At 38.6% G+C, this 24,406-nt stretch overlaps 1 protein-coding gene across 2 annotated transcripts in view; it reads left to right on the top strand.

Annotated features, from left to right (window-relative positions):
- Positions 1–4,647, top strand: part of MDM1 (Mdm1 nuclear protein) — a 35,533-nt gene extending 30,886 nt beyond the window's left edge. For both annotated transcript variants that reach the window (XM_030323162.2, XM_030323161.2), the window contains 2 exons: positions 903–962; positions 2,239–4,647. In XM_030323162.2, coding sequence (XP_030179022.1) covers positions 903–962; positions 2,239–2,351 — 173 coding nt within the window. In that variant the 3' untranslated portion in view covers positions 2,352–4,647. The remainder of the gene's footprint in view (positions 1–902; positions 963–2,238) is intronic.
- Positions 4,648–24,406: the final 19,759 nt, after the last annotated feature.

The raw sequence follows: 24,406 nt of genomic DNA, 5'->3' as shown, positions 1-24,406 counted from the left end.
TACCCCCGCCCTCAGTTGAACCTGGTGTTCTTCAGTTAGAGCAGCTCTGATAAACCTTTAGAGAGGAAACCTCCATTCCTCTCTTGTGAGAAAGGTCAGTTACCCAGCTGTGGAAATATAAAGAAGGATTTGGCAGACTAATTGTTTTGTAAGACTTCGACCAGTTTCCTGGTTCAGGCTTATCTTCACTCCAACTTTCAGGGGTACTTAGTACTCCTAAACTTGAGCTAGGTTAGGAGAACAGATTGGTTGCTTCTTGGATTCTTTCTTCTGCTGACTTAGGATTCAGCTTAGGTATGATGGTAACAAACACACTGCTTTTCTAAGCTTTTTTTTTTTTTTTTTTTGAGAGGGAGAGAGAGCATGGAAGCAGGGGAGAGAGGGAGAGAGAGAATCTTAAACAGGCTTCACACAGCCTGAGAGCCTGACTCAGGGCTCAGTCTCACGATTGTAAGACCATGACCTGAGCCAAAATCAAGAGTCATACACTTAACCAACTGAGCCCTGCCGGTGTCTCATATACTCACTGCTTTTCTGTTTGCTTTCCCGTTTCCAAAATTTTGTTGTTTTCTTACCTTCATTTTTCTTGTCCTGTGGGTTTAATGTCATTCTTGTAAATGTGTGTAGTCCCATCTCCCATCTTTAAACAGAAGCCTACTGCATTTCTTTAAAGTTAGAATAGATCAATATTATTATTGAAAAGAATTCTAGAAATTTTCCCATTGCTTGTTTACATATTTGCTAAGCACGTTATAAATTAGTGAATGGCCCATTGATAATAATTTCTATCAAAGATATAAAATTAATGAAAGTTTTGACCATCTTTCACTAAGGTTTTCCTATAAACAAAATATACTGTTACATGGCTCTGAAGGGTGATTTTTCTGCCTTTTTTTTTTAAGTGGGAAAAGCAAGGATGAACAATTTCCAGCTGCCTCAGCATGAAGTCTTTAATGATGAAGGTATTTCAATAGTGAAATAACATCAGATCCAAGTATGAGGTTTTATTATATGGTAGTTTATAGTAGTATCATGATTTTAACATTGGGTTAGCACTTTATAGTTTACAAAGTACTTCTGCAGATATTATATCATTAGATCCATGAAACCCTGTGAGGGGGGGATAAAGTTATCCCCATTTACAAATGAGTAAACTGGGACTTAAGTCTTGAAAAAAAATTTTTAGGGCAAACAGATGATAAGAGAGTGTGCCTTGCATCACACCTGAGGTCAATGCTCTTTCTTTTTTTCCATCCTGGCTGGTTGTGGGCTCAGGAATCCAGTCTAGCATTATATGTATCATTTTTTCCAAATGCTCAATTTTCAATTATCAATTATCAAAAAAAAAATATGATTAGGGCAAATGGACTTTTTTTCTTGTGTTGTATTCATTCTGAAAAATTCATTTGCTTCTAATAGCGGCAGCAGGAATTTTGAATTCCTGATGTGAGCAATCAAAGTTACTATTTTAACTCATTCTAGGATGTATGAAATTATTGAATTTATAAATTTTGGATTTGAAAATAAATTTGAATGAATACTTTATATAAGTTCAAATAGGAACTGACTGAAGATTTTCACATTGAAGATTTTCTCTCCTCTTAACAAACTTGGGACTTTTTTCAGAATTCAGTGAGCCAGAAATCAAGTTATTATGTTTCAAAATATAAATATCCGGACACTTCGAATCCAGTTCTGTTTTCTTCTTAGTGGAAGAATAGCGTTTACAAATAATCTTGTAACATATTTGCTTACTCAGAATGAGGAATTTCTGTCCTAATGAAGGGTAGCATATTAAAGTCAAACATTAAGTGAGATTATTTAGGAAATGTGAACATTAAGTACCGTATTAAGGTATGGCATTTTGTTTTTAAAAAGCTTAAAAAAGCTTTTTGCTCAGAAGAGCTGTGCTTTTTAAAGTAGGGCAAGACAGTATGATGATGAATTGTTTCCAAGTAATACTGAAATCACAGGCCATGTGTTTAGGTAATGTCATTGTGGGATTTCAGGAAGGAAGCAATGCTCATTTGACACGAAAGTGTTTGATTTCTCAATATGGTAAACTTGAGAAATTGTGGTGAACTCTCTTGAAAATGTTAATATCTTTTATTTTAATAATTTTTTCTGACAGAGTCAATATTGACATCACAAAGCTTGATGCTTTTAATTTTCTGTTCACGTTATAAAACATTGTGTTTATATTAGAGATACTTTCTGATTATGCTTTTTTCATTGCAGATGAAGACAGATTATCTGAGATTTCTGCTCGCTCCGCAGCTTCTAGTCTCCAGGCTTTTCAAACTCTGGCACGAGCTCAGAAAAGGAAGGAGAATTTCTGGGGCAAAACATAATTACCATATATCTAGTTGAGTTGCCTAACAATCTAGGGAACCATTAGCATAATTTTTCCTTCTTGCTTTACTATGTTAAGACTTTTAAAGTATTTGGATTTTTTCCCCACATTTCCTACTTAAAAAGAATTGTTTGAGTTTTCAATAGCCAATTCAGTTTCCTTGGAAAATGTTAACACTCGTTCATACAAATTCAACCTAAAGAATTCTTTTGACACCTATCCCAAAGTACAAAGACATAGGTTTCTTCACATGTTCTAACTTTTGTATTAAGGGTAGCTGGTAAAATTGTGAATTTTACCTATCCAGAGGATATTCTAAAAAATAAAGTGAAGTAAAAATTAAGATCTAAATGTGAAGTGTATGTTCCTTGATTATTGGCTCTGTGTATCTTTATAATCTGTAGATGTCATAAGATGAATTTGTTCTTCCCGTAACTTTTGCTGTAGTATTTCTTCTTATTTTAGTACCTTCTGTATGTGGTTGCAGTGTTAAGGCAATTGTACTTTAAATTGAAAATATGAGCTGTATATATTTTTCTTATTTATGTAACAAAGTTTGCTGAGAGAATATGTATATTTTTGATCTTTGTGTGTATTCTTTTTGTATAAGGACTTTGGCTTACATTTGAATAATGTCTCAATTTTGAAAAATTATTTGTATAATGGAGAGTTAAAACTTTGTAGACATTTTGAAATAAAAATTGATCAAGTATTTTAATTCTTTTTGTTTGAAGTGTTTCAAGTGTTTGGCTTCTCCAGAAAGTTATTACACGTAATAAACAATTAGTAATAAACAATTACCTTTTAGAAATGTTTTACTTATAACAAGTTAACTAAATGTTTTACTTTTTTTCCAGCTGTCAGAATGCAACAAAACTGTTCACAATAATTTTGAATGAATATAGGAAAAATACAAGATTTCCAAGGCAGACTCATTTTCAAAAATTTAACACATACTTTTTGACTATTCCTTCATTCATAGGACATGTTCTGTTTTCCTAGTCTTTACTTAATCTTGCAAATCATAATATATCTAACTTCCTAAAAAATATGAATTTCATAAATATGACGTGATGTGTACAAGACTACATACATACAAGGTACCAAAGGTAAAATATATGAAATACTCATGCCCGTTGGTTAGAAAACAAATGAGCAGTTTGTTTTAAAGTACTTAATTTGGTCAAAAGTGCTTTTGCAAATCCTTGATTCACAATAAGTTTATTAAAGATCTTACATTATCAGGTTATAAATAATTGGGCATGCACATATTTGCCTACATCTCACTGACGTTTGTTGATAAAAAAAGTTTTTCAGGCACCGAAGATGGAAATAAAAGTTAGAAATTAATGTGTAATTGGATTTTAGAACACAACCATTTGGATTCTATACACGTACTGAGGCATATTAGCTGTAAAAAAAGTTGGAACATACTGTGTCTCTAGAAGCTTAGGGGTATCATCATCCTCTTCCTCTAAAGTTGGTTAGTTTGGTTGGTTAGGATAGAATTTTCAATGACTGATCACTGATCTATGGTAAAGAAAGGAATGACAGCTAGCTTGCAGGGAATGTGTATCTAACACAGTGCATCTTACCCAAGGTACACATTGTAAAATATGGGTACATCTGTTGGAATAAGTCACACCACGTGAACTTGCTCTGTCAGATGTTAGATGGATTAAGGTATGGTTCTGATGAGGCTGAGTTCATTACCCCACTCTGGGTGACAATTTAGCATTGTAGTATACTGCTGATTGCCTCTTAAAAGCCCTACGCAGTGGCCCTGGGGAGAGAATAGTGTTGAGAGATTAGTCCTGTTTCATCACTTGTACTGAAGACAGCTTAAAGGATAGGCATTTGAGTTGGCGGGTAAGTAGTTTTAGTTACGTGAGAAATATTCCATGAGATGTGCTGCTGACATTTAGGAGTTGGCATTGTTAACTCAATTTTTAAATCAATTTTATTTTGGCATACTTTTATGTACAATAAACAGCGATCATTAAGAATTTACAGCTCAATGAGTTTGGAAAGAACACATACATCTGTGAAACCACCCTACAACCAAGATACGTTATTACGGTTCCATCGTCCTAAAAATTTCATTTCCCTCTGCAGTTCAATCCTTCCTTCCACCTCTGATCCCAAGGTGATCGCTAATCTGCTCTGTCAGGATGGTTTGCAAGAACTGTGTATACATGGAGCCATCTTTTATATTGCTTTCACTCAGAGTGTTTTTAGAAGTCTTGTATGTTTTGATGTTTATGTTCCCTTTTAATCCCTTCACCCCTGGTGGACTTTTGGATTGTTTGCAGTTTGGGACCATAATGAATAAAGTTGCTATTAATAGTTACAAGTCTTTGTGTGGATATATGCTTTCATTTCTCTGGAAAATAGGTAATTCGGTTTTTGTTCATCCTTCATATAACTTCTGCTTTGAGTATACATGCAAATCAATATGTTAAACTGGTGGTTTGGCCTTTTTGTCAAAACTGGTACAAGCTAGACTGGGGAGCAAACATCAGAATCACAATGGAAGGTTTTTCCAAAATGCACACACCTGTGCCTCTGTTCCTTCTCCCAGCTTCACCCCAGATGCTGAGATTCTCATGCGTCCCTGGTTGAGAACCCAGATAAAAATGCACAAATATGCATATATGGTAGGCTTTGGATGTTCATTTCTGGTATCACTTCTGGATCTCTTTGAAAAGAGTCTGAACTCCATATTAAGAACTTTTGAAAGCTGATTTTGAGGGTTAAGGATAAAGAACATGAGAGATATGCTTAGTACATGGTAGGAAATGTTACCATGATATTTAAGCACAAATATCTTCATTTTTCAGATGGGAAAATGCTATGAGGTAAAATGACTGGGCCAAGACCTCATATCTGGTTAATTAAATCTAGGCATTCTTACTTGAAATCTACCCGTACTGCCTACTTTAGAGAGTTTATGTTAAAATTTTGAGTCCTACTGTGATCACTTCTCTCTCTGATTGATTCATTTAGGAGTTACCTTTTCCATCTTAGAAGATCAATGAAGTGTCTACCTTTCTGGTCGGGAAAAAGGTATGAGGGCATTGAATTATTGTACAAATGGATTCAACCAGAATGAAAGTGAGTCAATATGCAAAGCAAGTTTGCCCTTCTATAGAGCAGGGGTGTGGTTGGCTACCCAGGATGCTCAAGGATGGAGTATCTACCTTTAGTTGTAGACACCCCAAAAATATTTATCCTGACTTCTGGAAGCTTATAAAAGGGACAAATCATCTAAAATGGAAAGTGATCCTAGAATCGTTTACATTTGTTCTTGGAATATGTTTTTGCTACTTTTACATGAATTGGTGATAGTCATGTTGGTGTGCTCAGAGCTCAGTCTTTGTCCAACTGACACCATGACTCACTTTCCCAAGATGAGTCAGTTGTGCAAAGTCTGCTCCAGGCAAAAGCACAGTCTCTATCACTGGACTAGAGTTGTGCTCCGCCAGGCCTGGTCATGTGAGAAGCCAGCCTGCTCCTCTAGCTTACCTCATGGATGAAAAGCAGGCTGGGGGTATTATCTTCAGCTCTGTTCCAGTAGACTTCATGCTAATGGTGATCCTGCACTCTGATTTGACTGTACGGGTCTTTCTCCTAGGGTAAGTGGACGCATAGAAAGACTCAGAAAATTAAAAATAGACCTACCCTATGACCCAGCAATAGCACTGCTAGGAATTTACCCAAGGGATACAGGAGTACTGATGCATAGGGGCACTTGTACCCCAATGTTCATAGCAGCACTCTCAACAATAGCCAAATTATGGAAAGAGCCTAAATGTCCATCAACTGATGAATGGATAAAGAAATTGTGGTATATATACACAATGGAATACTATGTGGCAATGAGAAAAAATGAAATATGGCCTTTTGTAGCAACGTGGATGGAACTGGAGAGTGTAATGCTAAGTGAAATAAGCCATACAGAGAAAGACAGATACCATATGGTTTCACTCTTATGTGGATCCTGAGAAACTTAGCAGGAACCCATGGGGGAGGGGAAGGAAAAAAAAAAAAAAAAAAGAGGTTAGAGTGGGAGAGAGCCAAAGCATAAGAGACTGTTGAAAACTGAGAACAAACTGAGGGTTGATGGGGGGTGGGAGGGAGGGGAGGGTGGGTGATGGGTATTGAGGAGGGCACCTTTTGGGATGAGCACTGGGTGTTGTATGGAAACCAATTTGTCAATAAATTTCATATATAAAAAAAAAAAAAAAAAAAAAGAAAGACCCAGCCATTTTTCTTCCTCTCAGGTTGAGAGCCAAGCTTCCTATTACCCTATTTCATGTTTCATTTCCCGCTTGGCTCTGCAAAGCTCACTAAGGATGGCAGCCTCTCTCAAGCAGAGGGCAGCTCCCCCATAGTACTACCCTTGCTTAATAAGGCAGGTAGGAGGGAAAGAGTAGTCATCCTAAAGGTGGTCTCACCTCTCTTTCACTAAATGCTCCATCCACTAGTCCCATCCATGGTTTCATTATGCTCCAAACCCATATCAGAGTGTGTCCTTGGAAACTGAGTGAGAGATGAGAACTGAGGTGCCTTTGGAAGTCAGAGCATGAGGCCAACAGATAGAGTGACGTTCAGGGAGATTACACCAATTTGAATCGCATAATGGACAATCTAGGTAATATCGGAAAATTGTTCAGTTTTCCCCCCATTATTATACACCCACTAGTACGTTGGAGCTGGCTTTGGGGCCAATTGTTAAATATTCAGAAATATTGTGAGCAGGTTGTTCGTTTGAATTGGCTCTGGGGGCAGTATTTATACCATGGAAATTAGCAAATGCTATAAATTAGGACTTCCTCCCCACTTACCCACTAGAGGCAGTTTCAAGCCCACCACTGCAACCACTACACCAGTCTCTGATTTTCTTTCCATATCATTTGCCTGATAGAAAGCAGTCTACTTCAGAAAGGAGAAGAGGCAGCGCAAGAGAAGTGGCTATAAACCATTCACACCTTCCTTAGTTAATAAAGACAAATACCACATGATTTCACTTATATGTAGAATTCAAGAAACAAAACAAATAGAAAAAGAGATAAACAAGAAAACAGTCTTAAATACAGAGAACAAACCGGTGGTTGCTAGAGGGAAGGTAGTGGGGTGGGGGGGGGAGGGCGGGGCGAAAGAGATAAAGCAGATTAAGAATACACTTATCTTGGGGCACCTGAGTGGCTCAGTTAAGCGTCCGACTTTGGCTCAGGTCATGATCTCACGGTTCGTGAGTTTAAGCCCCGCATCGGGCTCTGTGCTGACAGCTCAGAGTCTGGATGGAGCTTGCTTTGGATACTGTGTCTCCCTCTCTCTCTGCTCCTCCCCCGCTCACGCTCTGTCTCTCAAAAATAAATAAACATTAAAAAAATTAAAAAAAAGAATACACTTATCATGATGAGGACTGAGAAATGTGTAGAATTGTTGAGTCATTATACAGCTGAAACTAATATAACACTATGTTCATTACACTCGAATAAAAAATAAAAATTCTTTGGTTTGTTTCCTTTCTTGGCTGAAGTCCACCTAGAAAATAAAAATAAACAACAAATAGCAGATTATAGATTGTAGAGGCGGACTATCCATGTCCCGTCCATGGAACTACCCAGAGAAAGGGCCTGAGAGAATATATAATCTTCCAAATGATTCTGATAGCCGGATAGTTTAGGAGCCACTGGCTATGGCGTTATGGCAACCTATGGTTAAATTCCAACTCTAGCTTGAGCAAGCAAGCCAGTTAAACTTCTTTGACCCTGTGTTCCTCATCTGCAAGATTTAAGATTCCATGGCTTAAGGTCTCTAAAGATGTTTCATATCCCCTATTAAGATGTTCAAAACGTTCTGTTGTGTTGAAGGCAAATTTTCCTTAAAGTAATGGGGGTGGGGGGTGGACAGGTGTGTTTTAGAGAGGTTAAGTTTAAATCTAGAAAGGAGGGGGCAGTGTATCCTGAAATTGTGGCATCTGGCATCAAAGCCCTATCTGTGATGACCTACATTCAGTTCACACAGAGGCAGTTTAGCGCAGAGATGCTGGAATGATTTGTCTATTTCCGTTATGTGGTAAAGCAAGAAAGACTGACTACAGTCTTGTGACTCAGCAATTCTGGAAGGTGGAATCAATTACCTGAGCTATGCAAACTGTATTAGTGTAACCATGAATTGGAGATGTTATCAGGTATGAGTCAAACAATGCAGAGACAAAGGACCCACGATAATTACTGATGAAAGGAAAGATAGGCAAGGTTGGTTCGTAAATGAATACACCCGGCCAATATCAAAGATTTCCTATGTTTGCTACGAGTTATTTTTTTTTATTTAGAGATCGATGATATAAAACTCAGAGTTTTGTAATTTCAAGAAGAAAATATAAACTAACCTAAATGCCACACATTATGGGAAAACGTAGGAGCTTTACACTCATAAATTCAATTACAGTCAGAGCTTGGGCATGTTACTCAGGAAGATTTTGCCCACAATGAGTACCTTAGCATTTGATGGTCTTGTTAAAAAAATTATTCAGGTCAAAACAGTGAACTTTCTGGACAAAGAGAAAAAAGTGGAAAATAGGTTTGCATGACAACACACACTCTTTGGTTCCATAAAGAACAAACAACATCATAAGGTATGACTTGTAATTTTGTGAAGATGAAATATCCAGAGTGCTTTGCAAATTAGCATACTCTGGCATTACAAACACCCTAGCCTGATCATTTAAAATGAATTACTATGAAGGATAGCTGCTAAGACTTTAAAACATCATGGATCAATGACCTAAGAAGTTGTCACTTTCTTTCCTCATTCAGAATCAAAATGTGGGGGCCAGGAAAAGATATTTTACTCAGATTTATTTTTACAATTGAAAGAAATATAAAAATACAGGGTACCAGAGACTAATATTCAACATGTACAGTTCTTTAGTCATTACTTAAATAATAATATAATAAAAATAAAATGTAGAAGCTGAATACGTGTGATTGGAGAAGCTTCCAGGAAAATATCTGATAACTCTTCCTCTTTTACAAATACAAGTGAATATGTTCATTCATTCATTCATTAAAATGCATGCAAAAGCTACACAGATTAAATTACACACATTAATCTTAGTGTCTTTTTAGGTAATAATCCATTTAAACATGTCATGGTTTACAATTTACAAAATAATCTACTAGACATTTAGCTATTTGTTTTTTGTTAATTCCATATAAGGAGAAAGATAATTTTCCACTTATGCTTTATGGATTTTCAAATTTTCAAATTTATTGGGGAACTAATTTCCACTTGCTTTTCTCTTAAGGGCAGCATAGCCATTCAGCGAGTCTTCCCTTTTCCTCTGCCAGATGCCCTTTGTTAAACTCTCATTCCTAGTTGCTAACAGCAAAAAAGTCCATCTCAGTTACTGGAAAATATGGTATGTGTGGTCTGTGTGTGTACACAAGTGTGTGTTTGCATGTGTGTTAATGATAACACCAGCACACTGCCGTGTTATTTTTGTTCATGAAGAGTAAAATAAAAATATAACAAATCTTGTATGGTTTTCTCTCTGCTGAATGAATCTGCTTTAAAGAACATTGGCTCAAGCATAAGAGACTGATAAAAACTGAGAACAAACTGAGGGTTGATGGGGGGTGGGAGGGAGGGGAGGGTGGGTGATGGGTATTGAGGAGGGCACCTTTTGGGATGAGCACTGGGTGTTGTATGGAAACCAATTTGACAATAAATTTCATATATATTAAAAAAAAAAAAGACTTCTTAAAAAAAAAATAAAATAAAGAACATTGGCTCTGGGACGCCTAGGTGGCTCAGTCGGTTGAACGTCTGTCTCTTGATTTTGGCTCGGGTGGTGATCTCATGGTTATGGGATCAAGTCTTGTGTCAGGCTCTGTGCTGAGTGTAGAGCCTGCCTGAGATTCTCTCTCCCTTTCTCTCTCTCTCTCTCTCTCTCTCCCTCTGCCCCTCCCCGTGCACTCTCTCTCTTTCTCTCTCAAAAAAAAAAAAAAAACAAAAACAGAACATTTGTCTTATCTTTGTCTTCTGGTTTTCCATGGGTCCAGAGTACTGATTCTAGAGAATGCATCTTTTCCTTGGCTTCTGCAAGGCATCTCATCCAGAAATGGCAATGACATATGGTCAAATGTGGTAGAGTATGTTACCACATTTTTCTCTGGGCAAAGGAATCAGTCTCCCCAAGCCTTTCTACAATAGATTTTATTTAGCAAGCTGAAGACCAGAGAAGCTGGAAAAAAGAAACACCCATCAATGTTCATTGTAAACAGAGCTTTCACTCTGGGGTCAGATAATAGGATGGCTGAATCTTGGTTCTACCTCTTGTTAGCTGTGTTATCCTGGGCCAGTTACCTAATTTCTCTGAGTTCTAGTTGATAGTATGTTAAATAGGGATCATAAACAGGGGTAGTGAGGGATATTATCCTTAATAATAGGGATAATAATAAGGTGTCTTAAATGTTTCTTGTGCAAATGAAATAATTTCATGCATGTGAAGCAACTTAATGCTGGCACAGAGTTAGAGTTCAATAATTGCAACCATCACTTATTTTCTATCTCATTTTCCAAAACTGCTCTATTTTAAGGCAGATGAAGGACATGGAGAGGAATAAAAATACTTTTAATTTAGTATTTTCAGAAATTTTAACTAGCTAGTGAGACAGGAAGTTGGGCAGTGGCCTGAGGCTGGGAGAGCCAACCCTAATAGATGTACCACGGTGCGTTGATAACTTTGGACCTCAAGCATGCTCTCTGCAGATGGCATTTTACCACCCACCTGAATGGGACTTGAAAGAGAAGTTCGAAAAAAGAGAAAAGAGAGAGGATGCTTTTCATATTGAAAGCTGCAACTACAGCAATGCGTCTACCCTGGAGATTAATCACAGAAGCATCCAGTAAAGGGCTGTATTATTAAACCAGCTACCATGCTGAGTTACTTGAGCTTAACACAGCTGGGAAAACTCTGGGAGCTTGTATCTCAGCACTGAGGCTTGAGGAAACTCCCATCAGTCACTGGGTGAAGGATGCTGGGATGAGGAGGGAAGTGAACAAACGTCAATGGCCTCAGTGCCCTGGCAACACATGTCGTGGAAGTGACAGGCAAGCCGAGGAGAGCAGGTGCTGCCGTTGGAAATCAGCAGAGGTGCGCTAAAGGCTTGGGTGGTGGGTAGAGGATGCTCACTCATAGTGTCTGTTGCAGCACTGAGTTCTCCTGTCCTCCGTCACTCGGAATCCTTGCAGGCAAGTCCTAAAGGTCTGAGTACTGCTCCACAAATACCTGCCTTGTGAAAATGTGCAAGTATTTTTCTAGGGTATCATATTAACTCGCTAGGGCTGCCATAACACAGCACCAGCGACCGGGCGGCTTAAAGAACAGAAATTTATCTTCTCCCAGACTGAGACTAGAAGTCTGAGATTAAGACACTGGCAGGATTGGTTTCTTCCGAGGCCTCTCTCCTTGGCTTGTAGATGGCTTTCTTCTCCGTGTCTTCATAGGATCTTCCCTATGCGTCCTAATCTCTTCTTATAAGCACACAGTAATATTGGATTAGGGCCCACCCAGATGATCTCATATTACCTTAATTACTTCTTTAAAGACCCTGTATCCAGGGGTGCCTGGTTGGTTCAGTCAGTTGAGCATCCAACTCTTGATTTCAGCTCAGGTCATGATACCAAGGTCGGAGCATGGAGCCTCCTTAAGATTTTTGCTCTCTCTTCCTTTGCCCCTCTCCCCCACTCATGATCTCTCTCCCTCTAGAAAGAAAGGAAGAAAGAAAAAAAGAAAGAAAGATACAAAGAAAGAAAGAAAGAAAGAAAGAAGATCCTGTCTCCAAATACAGTCACATTTTGAGGTACTGGAGGGTAAGAACTTCAACATATGAATTTGGGGTGGGAGGCAGACACAATTCAGCCTATAATAGGTATATGTCAAAAATATACAATTGTGGGATTACAGAGTATATATATCTTAAATTTTAATAAATTGGCCAAGGTGTCATCCTAAAAATATTAATTTTCATTATAGGGAAAAATAAATAAAACTGTGTTTCATGCTCTGAAATATATGCCACGCCTTTGCCACCCAGAAAATAATCCTTGGCAGCCAGTGCTGGTAGGGGTTTGGGAGGTGAGAGAGGGAGTGAATTCTTTATAATGTAGTAAGCTATTATGTCTATACAGTCATTATATATCTTTCTTATCCCCATTCCCCAGTCTGGCATTTTCTTTTAAACGGTTTCTCTCTTCCAGTTCAGCACTGGAACACAAGTTGGCATTACCTATAAAAAGGTTGTCACTGAGTAAGTAGTGAAATAGAAAGTCAAGCTTTAGGATTTCGTTTTTGAAAGGTAAAAGTTGGATGACTTGGGAGTCAGGCATTGCCAGTGTTTCTAGCCTGCAGGAGACTCAAAGTGGTCAGACTAGGGGTGGAAATGAGAGGGAGACAGGACTGATGTTGGTGGGCTGCTGAAAAAAGATCCTTCCTTGAGACTCTTCTGGATGGAGACATGGGCTGATTGAATGAGTGAGGATTACAGGCATTTCAGTTCAGGTGAGGCAATGGTGTACTGAACCACAGTACCTGCTTGTGGAAGTCACTAGTGGTATTTCTTTCCCCTTCAGTGTTCTTTCACTAGGAGCTTGAAATTGGCCATGGTGGGAATCTCTACAGCACAGAAATTGGCAAACAGAGACAAATCAAGACTTCCCCCCCTTGGAGAACTGATTGGTAAACATTTACCAGCGCATCACTGGTTTGGGAACTATTGAGGATAAAGGTGAGCTCTGCTTCACTTCCCAGGTTGAGTCTAGAGAGGTGGCAAGGCTTTGGAAATCTATCACATGCCTACCCTACATCTGGAAAAAGGTACAAATGGCTTTTGCTGCATGACTTGTGGCTTATCTTAGCAGAAAGGATGTAAGACAGTATCCCAGAATTTTCCATGGCCACAGATGGGCATGGAAGACCACTCAAATTTGACCCGTACTTTTGCGAGTGGCTCAGAAGTAGAAATGGAGTCATACCTGTGGGTTTGATGATCAACAATCAGGCAGGAAGATGTACATCTCAGCATGGAAGAGGTAGACAAGTGACAGCAGAGGACAAGTTTCCTCCTTGCTCCCATTGGTGGGCAAGAATGTGGAGATGCCCCCAGATATGATAGAGAAATGAGAGGGATTTTTTTTTTTTTTATTCTCAAGTTAGCATACAGTATAGTCTTGACCTTAGGAGTAGAACCCAGTGATTCATCATTTACATATAACATTCAGTGCTCATCCCAACAAGTGCTCTCCTTAATGCCCATCACCCATTTAGCCCACTCCCACCAACCCTCAGTTTTTTCTCTGTATTTAAGAGTCTCTTGTGGTTTTCCTCCCTCTCTGTTTTTATCTTATTTTTCCTTCCCTTCCCTTATGATCATCTGTTGAAGTTTCTCAAATTCCACATATGAGTGAAATCATATGATACCTGTCTTTCTCTTACTGATTTATTTCACTTAGCATAATACCATCTAGTTCCATCCATGGTGTTGCAAATGGCAAGATTTCATTCTTTTTCATTACAGAGTAGTATTACATTGTATATATATATAGATATACCACATCTTCTTAATTCATTCATCAGTTGATGGATATTTGGGCTCTTTCCATAATTTGGCTATTGTTGATAGTGCTGCTATAAACACTGGGGTGCGTGTGCCCCTTCGAATCAGCATTTTTGTATCCTTTGGATAAATTCCTAGTAGCACAATTCCTGGGTCATAGGGTAGTTCTATTTTTAATTTTTTGAGGAACCTTCACACTGTTTTCCAGAGTGGCTGCACCAGTTTGAATTCCTACCAACAGTACAATAGGGTTCCCCTTTCTCCACATTCTCGTCAACATCTGTTGTTTCCTGAGTTGTTAATTTTAGCATTCTGATAGGTGTGAGGTGATAGATAACTCATTGTGGTTTTGATTTATATTTCCCTGATGATGAGCGATGTTGAGCATCTTTTCATGTGTCTGTTAGCCATCTGGATAGCTTTCTTGGAAAAGTGTCTATTCATATCTTTTGCCCATTTCTTCACTGGATTACTTTTTTTGAGTGGGGGGTTGAGTTTTGTAAGTTCTTTACAGATTTTGATATTAACCCTTTATCTGATGTGTCATTTGTAAATATCTTCTCCCATTCCATCAGTTGCCTTTTAGTTTTGCTGATTGTTTCCTTTGCTGTGCAGATTTTGTCTTGATGAGGTCCCAGTAGTTCATTTTTGCTTTTTTTCCCCTTGCCTTCAGAGACATGTCAAGTAAGAAGATGCTGTGGCTAAGGTCAAAGAGGCTGCTGCCTGTTTTCTCCTGTAAGATTTTGATGGCTTTCTGTCTCACATTTAGGCTTTCATACATTTTGAACTTATTTTTGTATATGGTTTAAGGAAGTGGTCCAGATTCATTCTTCTGCATGTTGCTGTCCAGTTCTCCCAGCACCATTTGCTAAAGAGACAATCTTTTTTCCATTGGATACTCTTTCCTGCCTTGTCAAAAATTAGTTGGCCATATATTTGTGGGTCCATTTCTGGGTTCTGTATTCGATTCCATTGATCTATGTGTCTGTTTTTGTGCCAAACCATACTGTCTTAATGATTACAGCTTTGTAATACAGGTTAAAGTCTGGGATTGTGTTGTCTTCAGCTTTGGTTTTCTTTTTCAACACTACTTTGGCTATTCAGGGTCTTTATGGTTCCATACGAATTTTAGGATTGTTTGTACTAGCTCTATGAAGAATACTGGTGCTATTTTGATAAGGATTGCATTGAATGTGTAGATTGCTTTGGGTAGTATTGACATTTTAACAATATTTGTTCTTCCGATCCATGAGCATGGAATGTTTTCCATTTTTGTGTGTCTTCTTCAATTTCTTTCATAAGTTTTCTATAGTTTTCAGCGTACAGATCTTTTACCTCTTTGGTTAGGTGTATTCCTAGGTATTTTATGGTTTTTGATGCAATTGTAAATGGGATTAATTCCCTGATATCTCTTTCTGGTGCTTAATTATTCGTGCATAGAAATGCAACTGATTTCTGTACATTGATTTTGTGTCCTGCGACTTTGCTGAATGTATCAGCTCTAGCAGCTTTTTGGGGGAGTCTTTCAGGTTTTCCACATAGAGTATCATGTCATCTGTGAAGAGTGAAAGTTTGACTTCTTTGCCAATTTGGATGTCTTTTATTTCAATTTTTTGTCTTATTGCTGAGCCTAGAACTTCCAACACTATGTTAGATAGCAGTGGTGAGAGTGGACATCCCTGTCATATTCCTGATCTCAGGAGGAAAGCTCTCAGTTTTTCCCCATTGAGGATAATATTGACTGTGGGCTTTTCATATTGGGCTTTTATGATGTTAAGTTATGTTCCTTCTATCCTGACTTTCTTGAGGGTGTTTATTGAGAAAGACCGCTGTATTTTGTCAGATGCCTTTTCTGCATCTATTGACAGGATCATATGGTTCTTACCCTTTCTTCTAATGTGATATATCATGTTGATTGATTTGCAAATATTGAACCAGTCCTGCAGCCCAGGAATGAATCCCACTTGATCATGGTGAATAGTCCTTTTAATGTACTGTTGAATTTGATTTGCTAGTATCTTGTTGAGAATTTTTGCATCTAGGTTCATCAGGCATAGTGAGAGGGATTCTTGATTACAGTTACCTGGACTTCATTCTACCACACACCCACTTGATAGAAAGTTGAGTCCCATTATAGACAAAAAAAATAAATGAAACTATGTTTTTTTGCACACCTGATCTTGTAGTCTGAACTGTATACTTACCACTTGAACTCTTAAGAAAGTTGTAGTACCATCTGGGGTATGTCTGCATGAACCAGTTGAGAACTCCTTCTCCAAGCTGTTTCAATGTAAAAGTTGTAAACTTTTGATAAGTAAAAACAAATGGTATTCACCAACTTGTGATATATTTTGGAAAAAGCATCTCTTTGAGTGGTGCAGTGGTTAGGCATATAAGCTGTGTAGTTAGACCTTCTGGGTTCAGATCTTTGCTTTGGCACGTTGATGTCATCTCTTGGATAAGTGGCTGAATTTCTCCAAGCCTGTGTTTAGCTCCTCCTACAAGGATAAAATGAGTAGATCCATTAAGGATTCTTAACTAGTGCCCTGCACACAGCAAACGTTCAGTTAACTCTAGCTATTATTAGAAGGGAAGTAACAGTGATCGATGCATTTTATGTGACTTGTCCTTTGACTACATGATTTAATTCATGTTCCTGAACCATCTTATGAGTGTTGTTTCCCTTCTCTCAGTAAGAAAATTGAGGCTAAGATAAGTTGAAATCCAAATACTAATTTTCTAACAATCCTTTTCACTGCCATGGAAAAATGGACAAAGGGCACTTACAGACTTCTTTCAACTCAATTTGATAGCCAAATGGCAGAGTTAAATGGCCTGTGGGAGATTCTGACTCTAAAATCATGAGAGGCTACATACATTCTTTTTGACTTTTGAAATATAAGTCAAAACTAAGAGGTTTTCATTAGAGAAGAAAAACAGTTTATTCTAAATAGGCAAAGATACCAGTTCAACCGCTTTTGTCTAAGAAAGGTGTTACAGTGAACCCACGTATTTATTTTTTAACAAATACCTTAATATCTTACTCTAAATTGCATACCTCTTTGTTTTTGCTAAGTAGTTAGAGCTTGATAATTATACTGGGTATTTAATATAGTTATCTTTTATCCGTGCCCAAGGAAAGCCCAACTGGTTGAGGTTAATTATCACTGTTCATCTGGTGGTGGCTACATAAATGCCAAAATGTTGACCTAAATGGAAACACTGAGTCTAAGGAGGTTGTCTTTAAAAGTACAATCCTCAGAGAAAGACAGATACCATATGTTTTCACTCTTATGTGGATCCTGAGAAACTTGACAGAAGACCATGGAGGAGGGGAAGGAGAAAAAAAAAAAAGTTAGAGAGGGAGGGAGGGAGGCAAACCATAAGAGACTCTTAATTAAAGACTGAGAATAAACTGAGGGTTGAAGGGGGGTGGGAGGGAGCGGAAAGTGGGCGATGGGCATTGAGGAGGGCACCTGTTGGGATGAGCACTGGGTGTTGTATGGAAACGAATTTGGCAATAAATTTCATATTAAAAAAAAAAAAGTACAATCCATAACATCACAGGGGAGATTGAGTTGCAATGGGGAAAGTTCCACTTGCTTCTTTGAATGAGCAAGGTTTAAATTTAAAAAGGCTTTAAATTATTAGGTTGAACCTTAGAAATCACCATATCTGCAGGTCCCAAATCATCAAATATTAACATTTCACATGGTTCAAACTATTGATTAAATTAAATCTTGATTCCTGATGAACATCTCTTCTTTCCCAAAATAGGACTGGACAATAATCATAGCAATAGGAGGAGGCTTTGTTGTCTCAAGCACTTATACTTGTTGAACTCTTACAATGCCCCTAGTTCTAGTCTAAGTGTTTTGTGTATATATGTATATATTCAAAGAAGCTGTTCATCTTGATAAGGTCCCAATGGTTCCATTTTTGCTTTTGTTTCCCTTGCCTTCGGTGACACGTCAAGTAAGAAATTGCTGCGTCCGAGGTACTATGTTAATTCATTTAATACAACAATAACCGTGTGGAATAAGAATTATTATTACTTCCATTGGAAAGATTTATCAAGTTGTATACAGCAGCTTTAAGCATTGTATTAAATGTTCTACATGAATGATCTCATTACCTATAAGTTAAATGCTACTTATTACCTATGAGATAAATGTCCTCATTCCTCAGAGGAGGACCCCAAGGTGCAAGAGGTTCAAACATTTCCTGAGGTTCTCAAAATTAGTAGAGGCAGAGGAGCAGATTGAAATGAGACTGACCCAGTTTGGGGCCTCAGTGCCTAAGTAGGAAGCTAGCTCTCTATTTCATTCTGTTGCCTTTTCTATCCTGCCTGTCCAGATCAAAGAGCATCCCCTCATCTTCTCTGATATTTCAGCCAGTCTCACTAAGGACTTGGTAAACATCTTTGCATGCACATTAATCGCAAATGCTGCTGATTTTTGAAAATGCAGAATCGCCAAACTGCTTGTGAAACTAGGCATCAAGTGCATTGGTTCCAGCAAAGTTCTTACTAACTTTGATTCCTCTTTGTGATACTGCAAAATGCCCATAGAAATAGCACTGGACTTAAATAGGCTAGATTTCCCTAAATGAGATTCCCAGATAAGCACCAGCCTTTTAGAGCTCACAATGTCTCAGAAGATAACAGATAAATGCCCCTGCACTGATGTGGCAGTGAAATGATTTCTCTGGGTAGTAGCTCAGTTCTTAGTCACCAAATACAGTATTTACTGAATCTTCTCATAGGGTATACATATTTCTGTTACCATGAAAATAGTGAACAAGAGCTGAACCCAAACTGCTCATATCTGCCAGAAAGTGATTAGTAAAAGACAAGAGATGACAGGTGATGGGGAGGATGTGGAGAAAAGGCAAACTTTGTGCACTGTTTCTGGGAATGTAAATTGGTGTAGCCACTATGGAAAGCAGTATGGAGTTTCTTCAAAAAATTAAAATAGAACCACCATAAGACCCAGCTATTCCACTTCTGAGGAAATATTCCAAGATGAAAACACTATTTCAAAGAGATTTTTTAAATGTTTATTTCTTTATTTTGAGAGAGAGATAGATAGAGAGAGAGAGAGCAAGCAGGGGAGGGGCAGAGAGAGAGGGAGGCAGAATCCCAAGCAGGCTCTGCACTAATGGCGGGCTCCAACCCATGAAACTTAAGATCATGACTTGAGCCGACATCAAGAGGTGGAAGCTTAACAGACTGAGCCACCCAGGTGCCCTGATGAAAACACTATTCAAAGAGGTACTGCAACTCCATGTTCATTGCAACGTTACTGACAAAAGCCAAGACATGGAAACAAGCCAAGTGTCCATCAATAGATAAATGGATAAAGAAAATGTAGTGTGTGTGTGTGTGTGTGTGTGTGTATAGCATATACTATTATATATAGTAAATATTATTTAGCCATAAAAAGAATGAAATCTGGGCATTTGCAACAACATGAATAGACCCTGAGGGCGTTATGCTAAGTGAAGTAAATCAGTGGAGAAAGACAAATGTTGTGTAATCTCAGTTATGTATGGAATCTAAAAAGGCAGAACTCATGGAAAGTAGAATGGTGGCCGGGACCTGGTGGGGGCGGGGGGAAGCAGATGGGGAGATGTAAGGTCAAAGGGTACAAACTTCCAGCTGTAAGATGAATAAGTTCTGGGAATTTAATGTAAAGCATGATGACTATAGTTGTCAATGCCGTATTATATACCTGAAAGTTGTTAAGGCAGTAGATCTTAACTGTTATCACCACACACACACACACACAATGGTAATTATGTGAGGGGATGAAGGTGTTGACTAACATTATCATGGTAATTATTTCACAATATATATGTATATTAAGTCATCACATTGTACGCCCTAAACTTACGTATGTTATATGTCAACAATATCACAATAAAGTAGGGGGAAAAAAAGGCCAAACTGCTATTTGCACCTGTATTGAAAAGATTTTCTGAAGCCAAATGATTTAACTGCTTTTGAAAGATTTGCTGACTTCAATCAAAGACGTCCAAGTAGAGTTGAGATTTTCTCCCACACATGATTAAATCGCTAGAAGTGGCTTGTTTCCTGCTGTAAGGGGTGGCCCTCTACATCTGGAACATAGGGTGGGTTCATTCGGAAGTCTTGCCACACTCACACTCATATCTTTACACACTTGTCTCCCATAAGAACTGTACAAATGAGGGCCTCTTAATTTAAATGAGCTGAACTGAAACATAAAAGGAGACAGAGGTAGTGAAAATATTTGCTATCCCTCCTTCAAAACTGTAATGACTCTGCATGACATTTTGCCTGCTGAGATACGGAACAACAGGCCTCTTTTACCCTGGCCAAATAATAATATTCATGGTAACCACTTACTAAGCCCTTACTATGTGCCAGGTATTGTGCTAAGTGCTCATATGTGGATAATCTTCCCTGTTATCACCTGCATTTTGCAGATGAGGAAATTGAGGTTTACAGAAATTAAGTAACTTGGCCAAGTTCACATCCAGTATAAATGGTATACTTGGGGCTCAATCCAAACCCAACTGATTTTGGACATCTCAGTCTTTACCACCATGACATATTGACTTTCAGAAAAAGTAACCAATAATGGACTGATTGATTCAGCTGGACTGAATCTACAAGCTGCATCCCTTGACTATAGAGAGTCCTGCTTTGTTCAGCTTTCGTGCACAAGATAGCCTCGGTTCCCTCTTTTGGAGATATATAGTGGCTGTGTAGTCTTCCTCAGGTTCCATAATTTGCTATAATGGTTCACAGAACCCAAGGAAACACTTTGCTTATTATTATGGTTTATTATAAAGAATATAAATGAACATCCAGATAAAGGGTTACATAAGGCACTATCTGGCAGATTGGGACAGAAGACAGAAGCTGTCCCCGTGGAGTTTGGGATATGCCACTCCACCCAGCACACGGACACATTCGCTAACCTGGAAGTTATCCAAACCCCTTTGTTTAGAGTTTTTATGGAGGCTCTATTACATAGGCATGATTGATTAAGTCTTTGGCCATTGGTGAGTTTCACAATGTGTAGTCCCTCTCTCCTCCCTGAAGGTTTGGGAGATGGGGTTGAACATTTCAATCCCCTAATCATCCCTTGGTCTGGTTTCTGTGTCACCAGCATGCAATCCTGAAGCTACCAAGGGACCCACCGGGAGTCAACTCATTAGCATTCAAAAAAGGACTCATCACTGGAGATTCCAAGGGTCTTAGAAGGTCTTCTGTCAGGAATCAGGGACAAAAACCAAATGATATAAGAAGAGATGGTCCTACCACCCTTATCACTCAGGAAATTACAAGGGTGTTATGAGATCTGTGCCAGGGACCAAATATATATTTCTAATTATATTGCAATATTACACATGGTAATCTTTCTATATTAATACGTGGAAAACATTTACTTTCTACTCTTTTTTTTCATTGCATGTGTTTTTATTTTTCACTGAAATATATTCGACATATGTCATTGTGTAAATGTAAGAGGTACAACATGTTGATTTGATTCATCTTGATATTATAATATGGTTGCCATTGTAGTAATAATTAGCATCTCTATCATGTCGCATAATCATCATTTCCTTTTAGTGGTTGAAATAGTTAAGATGTAGTCTCTTAGTAAGTTGATAATTCTAACACAGTATGTTGTCTATAGTCGCTCTATTGTGCATTAGATCTCTAGGACTTATTGAGTACTCCGTGCAAATTTCACTTTTTACTCTTTACATTGTGTAGTATTCCATTGTGTGGCTGAACTGTGATTTATCTAATTAGTCCCAATTAATGGGCCTTCAGAGCATTAAGATACTCTAAATGAATATTAAAATTTTTGAAATCTTGTAATTACAAGCAACATAGCAGTGAATAGACCTGTATAAATGGCATTTCTTTTTCATGCAGCTGTATCTGCAGGATAACTTCCCAGAAGTGGGATTGGTAGGTTGAAAGGCAAATGCATTTTTGATGGTTATTGTCAAATTGTCCCTTATAGGACTCTCCCACCAGCATTACATAAGCACCTCTTTCTCCACTGCCCGACCTATAGAGTATGTTATCACACTCTTGGATTTTTACCAATCTGATAGGCGAGAAATGGTTTTCTAATGTAGTTCTGATTTACAGTTGTTGTTTTTCTTTTTATGACCAAAGTTGATATCTTTTCATACGTCTAAGGGCACTGTATTTCCTTTCTGTGAAAAAAAAAAAAAATGTAGTGGGGAGATTATGTTGCCTGAGATATGAGTGACAAATATCTAAATCTGTCACTTATCTTTTGATTTTGCCCTTGTCATTATTATTGCTATTCTCTTGCCATTCAGAGGGCTTTTGTTGGTTATAGAGTTGAAGGCATCATTATTCTTTCTCATAACCTCTGGATTTTGAGTCACCGTTAGCAAGGCCTTTCTTACTCTGATGTTCCGCCTGTGTTTTCTTGTCCTATTTCTATAGTTTCTTCTGTTTTCCACCCATGTATAAATTTTTATTTGGTGGTATTCTGATGAGTGTTATGTTAGTTATGGATCTAACCTTGTCTTTTTGAAGGTGAGTACCCGATTGCCCCAGCAATTTTATTAACTAGTCCATTTTTACTTGAGAAGCCACCTTTGTCATGCACCAAATCCTTGTAAGAATTTGGTTCTAATTCTGACTTTCCGTTGTTTTCCATTGGTCCATTTGTTTACTCATCCAGTATTGGGGCTGGGGCCGAGGGAGGTGTTGATCTCCTGCTCTGCTTCGATGTTTGAAACAGTTCCTGAAAAGGAGCCTCCCTGGAGGAGCGCTGAGAAGCCAACTCAGGGAATATTTAATCACTCCCAAGTGCTATCTAAGTTGAAAGTCTTACGCTTGATGCCTGTCTCTCAGAGCTTTAAATTTTTTGCTCACCGACTTTTAAAAAGATCCTCTCACTTTACAGCCTGGAAAAGAAAAGAGAGTGATTCCCTGAACTTTGGCCAAAAAAGCCCCCTAAATCCTCTCTTGTCCACCAGGTCCTCAAAAAGTAGAATTGCCTTTTGGGAGACTTTCCAGCATCATCTTCAGTCAGGATACATCCAACATTTCCCACTTCCAGACAATGCTGTACAACGGTGCTTAATTAAGAGAAAGCGTACGTGTCCAGAAAAGCAATCTGTGCATTTCCCCAAGGTGTATGCATTCCCAGGATCGCCTTTTGATTCAGCCACCATGATAACAGCTGTGCTGATGAGTCTGCTGCTGTGCTTTACTTTTTGCATGCATCACTTCATTGGCTCCTCAAGCAGCCTTGATGAAGTTAGCTCTGCGGGTTTGGTAATTTATAAACGGTGCAGACAGCGGGAGTGTGCCCGAGCTGTTTGTGCGTGCATGTGTGAATGTGAGCGGAGCAAGATGTGGGAGCGGGCAGGAAACCCTCTGTGCTTGATACTGCAAACCTCTGAGTCATTTTCTTTCTCAGTAGGTGCCCATGTTATTAATTCCTAGATTATCTGTGGTTTGTTTTTAGCATACCTCGGCCCCCTTGCCATAGTGGGAATGCCTCCCTATCTCTTTTCCCCCACCTCTCTTTCTCCCCCTTTGCATAGAAATTCTGTCTTCTCCCATTCTCCTTCTAGATCCCTCTGGTGTTTGAAGAAAACTCCAGTGGTGGTTCCAGGCAGGCGTCCTCACAAAACTTGTTCTCTTCGTTGGCCAGCGATCCACTAATCTTCTACGTAGCCAACGTTGTACTGTTCTAACAGCAGCGGATTTTTCTCGTAGGCGTTAAAAGTATTTCTTTCATTTTTCTCTTAACAAAGATAATGTATACCTTGGATAAAACCCAAACACTGCAGAAATACGTACTGCTAGAAGTGACGGTCCCTTGTAATCCCACCCTGCAGAGAAAACCATTTTAACAGTCTAGTACTCCCCATTTTGTCAAAAAGGGTATGCTGGCTAGATTGTTCATATTTTACAAAAGTGGAATCACGCTATACACATTGTTTTGCAGTTGGCTTTCTTCACTGAAGAAAACTTCCCAGCCTCTCCATGTGCTGAAATCCCTGTTGTAATAATGAGGCCAAATACTTTTGCTCCCTCTCATTTCCATTCTCCTATTTTTGGCTCCATAGTATAGCCAAAAAAAGTACACTGAAATAAGGCTAAAGAGTCTCAGATTTCTAGCTATAATTCTGTCACTGGCTAGCCATGGGACTGTAGGCAAATTGTTCAGTCTCTTTGGCCTCAGTTTTCTTCTTTGTAAAGTCAGCAGGTGGGGCACATGATCTCGATGGTCCCTCCCAGCTCTATCGGACCAAGCCTATCGGGAACAGAACTATATTGAGTGCCAGTGTCTCAGGTGCTGTCCTAAATGCTGAGGAAGCGACAATGAACGGCAGATAAGAAAACTCCTACCCTCACAGAACATACATT

This window comes from Lynx canadensis, chromosome B4 (genome assembly GCF_007474595.2).
Source record: "Lynx canadensis isolate LIC74 chromosome B4, mLynCan4.pri.v2, whole genome shotgun sequence".
NCBI lineage: Eukaryota > Metazoa > Chordata > Mammalia > Carnivora > Felidae > Lynx > Lynx canadensis.
The sequence above is the reverse complement of the archived record's forward strand: the minus strand, read 5'-3'. Positions and strand labels throughout refer to the sequence as shown.